A 5,542-nucleotide genomic window follows, 5' to 3' on the forward strand; every position below is an offset into this window, starting at 1 on the left:
CGCCACGACTCCCCCGACCTGTCACCTCCCAGGCGACAGCGCCACGATTCCCCTGACCTCTCCCCACCGAGACGGAAACACCACGACTCCCCCGACCTCTCTCCAAAGAAGGTCAGTTCAGCAATGGGAAAAAAAGCCTGCAGATCCACGGACAAGTCGCTCTCGGGAGGAGTCCTCGCTGACAAGTCCTCAGCACATCACAAGCAGAATGTTAGCCCAGATCTGTCCCCTCCCCAGAAAAAAAGATACGATTCTGACCTAGACTCATCACCACCTCGGAAAAAAAGGACAGAGTCACCTACTCTGAGAAAGCAGAATAGAACTAGAGGTGAAAGAGGTGTGTAAGCGAGAATTTGTGTGCTTTATCTCTCTTGTTCATTGCTGATTGTTAGGCACCTGTGATCACACTTGTACATGTCTGAGAGGTGAGGGGCGTAAAGTTTAAAAGCCTATTGAAAAAGAAAATTAGGTTAAGCCCTGCCCCCAGCARTGCACATTCAGAAGGAAAAGAATTTAAAGACTGTTGTCATGTGCTGTGACTTTTCTCTATAGCTCATCTTCTTTTAAGGTCTTGTCTTTTCTAGAAGTTACTTCAAGTACAACCATATCTAGTTCTTTCATGGGGCTGAAGTCTTAATTCTGTGATTGTAATTAGTATGTGTCTTATCACAGGTGCTTCTCCAGCGACTAAAAAGCTCAGGCAGATTCCCTCACCTCAGAGGTGCTCGAGACACGATTCTGATTGTTCATCTCCACGGAGGAGTTCCCGGAATGCCTCAGATTCTGACCCTTCTCCTCAAYGGAAGAATCGCAGGCTACACCATGACTCCCCTAAACGTGGTCCTCTTAAAAAGAATCAGAGCAAGCATTCAGACTCTGATTCGTCTCCTCCGCGAAGGACACTGTCAGCTGGAAAGGAGCAGTACGGTTCAAAGAGTCCTCCTGATCTGTCGCCCCCTCGTCGCCACCGTGACACTGAGGAACCTTCCAAGAAGGTAAAGGTTTTGTCTTTCCTTTTTATCTGTAGATTATTTCCCGTTGATGGTTAGGATGCTTCAAAAGTCCAACATTTACTAATTTGTAAARTAGAAACTTTGTATACCTCATGAACACAGCTGTGCCAAACTGTTTGCTCCCAGAAAGAAGCATGAGGTAGACTTGAGAAGGAAGCTCTGTTGTCTAAACTGTATYTCCTGAGACTGCTTTTCTGACTTCAGGGCATCCTCTCATTAAGCCTCTGGGTCACTAGACAGCTCTCAGCTAGTAATAAATAAAGTTTTTCTGTTTGATTTACAGGCAAACATGATGTTATCTGGGGGCAAAGCTGGCTTGGTGTCAGCTGATGTGCTGCGGAGAGAACAGCAGGAGCTCAGGAGACATGAGAGAAGTAACAAGCACTTGGAAGGTAGGAGTCTGAGAAAGCTGTGTGAGTACTGCCTTGCTTTGTGCTTACAGTTGGCTCTGGAAGCTGTATCAGGCCCTATCTTAGAGTGCTGGGTGTTAGGATGTTGTTGGAAAGCATCCCTGTGGAGTAACATCTAGGCAAACTGATGGATCCCTGTGGGTAGGGTAAGGGACCTCTGAAATAAAAGATTTATAAAYGGTAACTTCAAAGCAATGCTGGTGAAATAATATGGAGGGTGAGAAGCTTTTGCTCTGTCTGCCCCAGCAGCAAGTCCTAATCTGAAAACGCTGACTAATACTCAGAGAGCTCAGCCCTACGAGTGTGGCTGCTTGGGGTAGCTGCTAAGACCAAAAGCTGTGATCTTGCCTGTTATTGGCAGGATAGAACTTTCAAAGGCTAGAACTTATTAAAAAAAAAAAGTTGAAACGAGTTGCAAGTAGCCATTGAACTTTCTGAAGTCTGTGAAGTGTTCTGAAATGAGTGACTTGGGACATCTGCCATTTCCAGAGGAATCCCGGCACTCTGAGACTGTCTTCCGAGACAAGTCGGGCCGCAAGAGGGACCTGGCGCAAGAACGACTTGAGCAGAAGCAGAAAGCTGAAGCAAAGTCTGAGAGAGATGAACAATATGCCAAGTGGGGAAAAGGGTAAGGGTCTCTAAAGCTTGCTTGTGTGTTCTTCAGGCCTTGCTTTACAGCCTAGGAATTTCCATTCCCTGATATTTAGCCACACTTGATAACCACCAGAGACACCACTTACAGTCATGGCTTTAGTGGCATATCACTGTGTCGCTTCACAGGGTCAGATATGAAGGGCACTAATCTTATGGATTTGAACCCGTGACCAGGACACCACATGTTCTGTTCTGTGTCTTAGAGACCCCWTGAACTGCCTTGTCTATTACTGGGTATGGGTTGGGAATGCTGCGCACACGTGCAAATTCGGCACTGTGATCAGTCATGCAAAGAGCGCAAGTCACAGTGCAGAATTCTTTGGGTTTAGGGATGAAGCTTTGTATTTTTCTTTTCAGGCTAGCTCAGGGGAGGCAGCAGCAGCAGAATGTGGAAGATGCAATAAAAGAGATGCAAAAGCCATTGGCCCGTTATATTGATGATCAGGATCTGGATCGAATGCTACGAGAGCAAGAGAGAGAAGGAGACCCCATGGCTGAATTCATCAAAAAAAGGAAGGCCAAAGAGAACAAAGACAGGAAAGGTTTGGATGTTAAGATGCACTGATACCGTTTAAAGTCCTAGGAGAGTACAAATGCAGCTGCTGTTAAATTCATAGCATAAGATTGCCACAGCAGCTTAGTCTTAAAGGACTCCTTGTCTGGAGTTAGTGCAACAGCAGTATTTGCTATTGTTGGCTTGTTACTAATACCTGCTAATATCATTTGTGAGCTTAGAGAGCAGTATCCAGTGACCTAGGCAACTGATAGACTTAAATTTCATTAAATGCATTTTCAGAAGTTTCCTGTTTTATAGCCAAGTGCAGCTTACAGAGTTGTTTTATAAAATAGCACATTACATCTGTATATACCTTTTAGGTTGATGATGAGGTGACTACGTGATAGCACTTAAGTAGTAACAGTTTTATTGCTGTTTCTGTCTCTAGAGAAACCTAGGTACAATGGACCAGCACCTCCACTCAACAGATTCAATATATGGCCTGGGCATCGCTGGGATGGTGTGGACAGGTATATATTCTGATACGTTTATGTGATACAATAATAATGAAGATAAATGAGTTTCAAAGAGTGTASAGTGTGAAGATTCCTAATTACAAGATGAATGAGATCCTTAGCAATGCTGRGGTTGAATCTGTTGATTTATGAATGGGTGGTAATATATGCTTGTCTGGGACCAAAGGGAACAAGGCTCAAACCCCATGAGGTCCTTCCAGGCCTTTAGTGGCTCAGATGAAGGACTAGGGGAGCATGTTGTTTACTGTGTGTTGGTGTGGAGCACCACATCTGTTGGTTGGTGCTTTCAGCAAGGGGATGAACAGCTTCTATAGTGCAAACATCTGGTAGCAGGTAGAAAGAGACCCATGCAGCCCACTGGACACAGGTCACTGGACTCTCATCATAAATAACAGCTCTTGTTAAGAAAAACTTGTGATGTCTGTCTAAAGTTTCACTGCTTGGTAAAACCTTCTGTCACAATAATCCATGTTCTTCTTGCTATTCCTTTGTAGGTCAAATGGATTTGAGCAGCAGCGGTTTGCCAGGATAGCCAACAAGAAGGCATTTCAGGAGCTTGCATACAAGTGGAGTGTTGAGGATATGTAGATGAGAGAAATAAGTGTGAAACCGAGCTCCTGAACTGATGTTACAGAGGTTCATCTACTGCCACTGCCAGAGCTCTGAGAAATCGCTGACTCTGCCTGGACCAAGTGCCATCCTTGACATTCAGTGTCCCAGTGGGAAGGAGAGGCTGAATTTAGMGGTGCTCCTGAATGAGGATTTTCCTGTCATCCAGAGAAGATGAACACAGAGAACTTCAGCAGCGTTTCTTGGAGCAGTGCGATGGCTGAAAGTGCTGGACAGATGCAGTGACTGCTGCCGGCAGGACTACTTCTGCTCTCTAACAGTCCCCCTTGAGGTGCTGCAGACATTGTTTTCTGGCCTGTTTACTTCTCTTCTCACAAACTGTATAAACTGTATGCATAGTTGTCTTTCAAATGCTTTGTCCTCTGAAGATGGTTCACAGATTTTCAGGTATCCTAAATCTCAGGTTTTTTCATGGTGAAAGGATGCTGAAAATTCAGTTACTGAAGAATTACCATGTCAAGTAACTCTTGCCAGTTCAGCCTGTTCCAGAATTTGGTTGCAGTTTCAATTGTGGGCAAGTTCTTCCAGAAAGCAACTATCCCCAGAACTACTTAATACTGTGAGCTGATTTGCCTCTGGCCTGGTACCAGATCTCCTTCACATCCTTACTAGGGAGCCCAAAGTGCTTCTGATAAGTGTATGTAGTTATCATGCCTTCTAGTTCATGGAGTCCTTGACTTGCAGTCAGACTTGTAAAGCTGAGCCTCTCTTCGTCCTAGTCCAAGTTGTGCTGGATGGGTTGGTCTGTGGCAGGAAGCTACTTGCTGTATATCACAAGTCTTCTTTCTTAGAAGAGGCTGAGAGAGCCTGCAATGTTGTATGTCACAGTTTTCAGAAGCCCTGGCAACTCTTTGGGGGTCAATTTCTTGTGGAAAAATACAGAGGGGATTTAAAATGTTTTCTCTGACAGTGTTACTGGTAGCTGGGCAGTTCCTTAGCACTGCGGCCTGGAGGTTTGTTTCAGTGTGAAATGTAACCCCTCTCGTGATCAGATTTGTGTGGGCTTGGAGCTGGACACCAGAGTTGCACGTGAATCCTTGCTTGCAAGAAATAAGTATTCTAGAAATATTCTAGAAATAAGTACAGTTGTTCTTGTTTATGTACCAGAGAGCATATATTAAATGCAGCCAGCAATTTCCTTGGAGATCTCTTGTCGTTAATAGTGGTCAGGGGCCAGTCATGAGAATTACTCTTTGCAGTGATTCTCTTAGAGTAGGAAAGGATCTGGGTGAGAAGTATAATGACAAAGTTATCTCTGGAGTTTGTGAGTCTTGATATTTTCTTCCTTGTTTTTTAGTCACTGTGTAATATTTTTAGCAATCCTGGAATCCATGTCTACACTTGTAAATAACAGKTTTTTTTTTACTTGATTTTGTGTGTTGATGGATTTTTTTCTAAAGCAGGAATGAGGAGAATAAGTAAGTGTCAGCCTGCTGGTAAGAGGCTTGAGTGTAATTTCTGCAGCTGCTGTCACAGTGTCTGCTTTGCTCAACCAAACCAATTGTGCTTCATTAACATCTTTTTTTTTTTCAAAGTCTGTTAGTAACTATCCAGGCTATAAGTGGGAACTTACTGGACCCTAACTGCACTGACAGTTTCTCCTGTATTTATGAGGTAGTCAGTTAAGCTTCACTGCATCCTTTGGACACGGATTCTCTTCTGTCACTGCTTGCAAATGTGTRAACCATGGAGTATTATACATAGGCAGTGACTGAGGCTAGGAGAGAAGCAGAGAGCTAAGCAGCACTGGCAGATCTCGTGGAAGCGAGCTGTCTTTTTTACTTTAGTAAGAAGCTAAGAGAA

The 5,542-nt window shown here is 44.1% G+C and overlaps 1 protein-coding gene across 1 annotated transcript in view; it reads left to right on the forward strand.

The window, feature by feature from the left end:
- The window catches only part of BUD13 (BUD13 spliceosome associated protein), an 8,304-nt gene extending 3,195 nt beyond the window's left edge, over positions 1 to 5,109 (forward strand). Inside the window, exons 5-11 of the mRNA XM_085303119.1 lie at positions 19 to 337; positions 673 to 995; positions 1,297 to 1,405; positions 1,913 to 2,051; positions 2,435 to 2,619; positions 3,022 to 3,103; positions 3,604 to 5,109. Coding sequence (XP_085159245.1) covers positions 19 to 337; positions 673 to 995; positions 1,297 to 1,405; positions 1,913 to 2,051; positions 2,435 to 2,619; positions 3,022 to 3,103; positions 3,604 to 3,697 — 1,251 coding nt within the window. The 3' untranslated portion in view covers positions 3,698 to 5,109. The remainder of the gene's footprint in view (positions 1 to 18; positions 338 to 672; positions 996 to 1,296; positions 1,406 to 1,912; positions 2,052 to 2,434; positions 2,620 to 3,021; positions 3,104 to 3,603) is intronic.
- Positions 5,110 to 5,542: the final 433 nt, after the last annotated feature.

Source organism: Rhea americana, unplaced genomic scaffold, assembly GCF_003343005.1.
Source record: "Rhea americana isolate MKP2758 unplaced genomic scaffold, rheAme1 scaffold_197, whole genome shotgun sequence".
Taxonomy (NCBI): Eukaryota; Metazoa; Chordata; class Aves; order Rheiformes; family Rheidae; genus Rhea; species Rhea americana.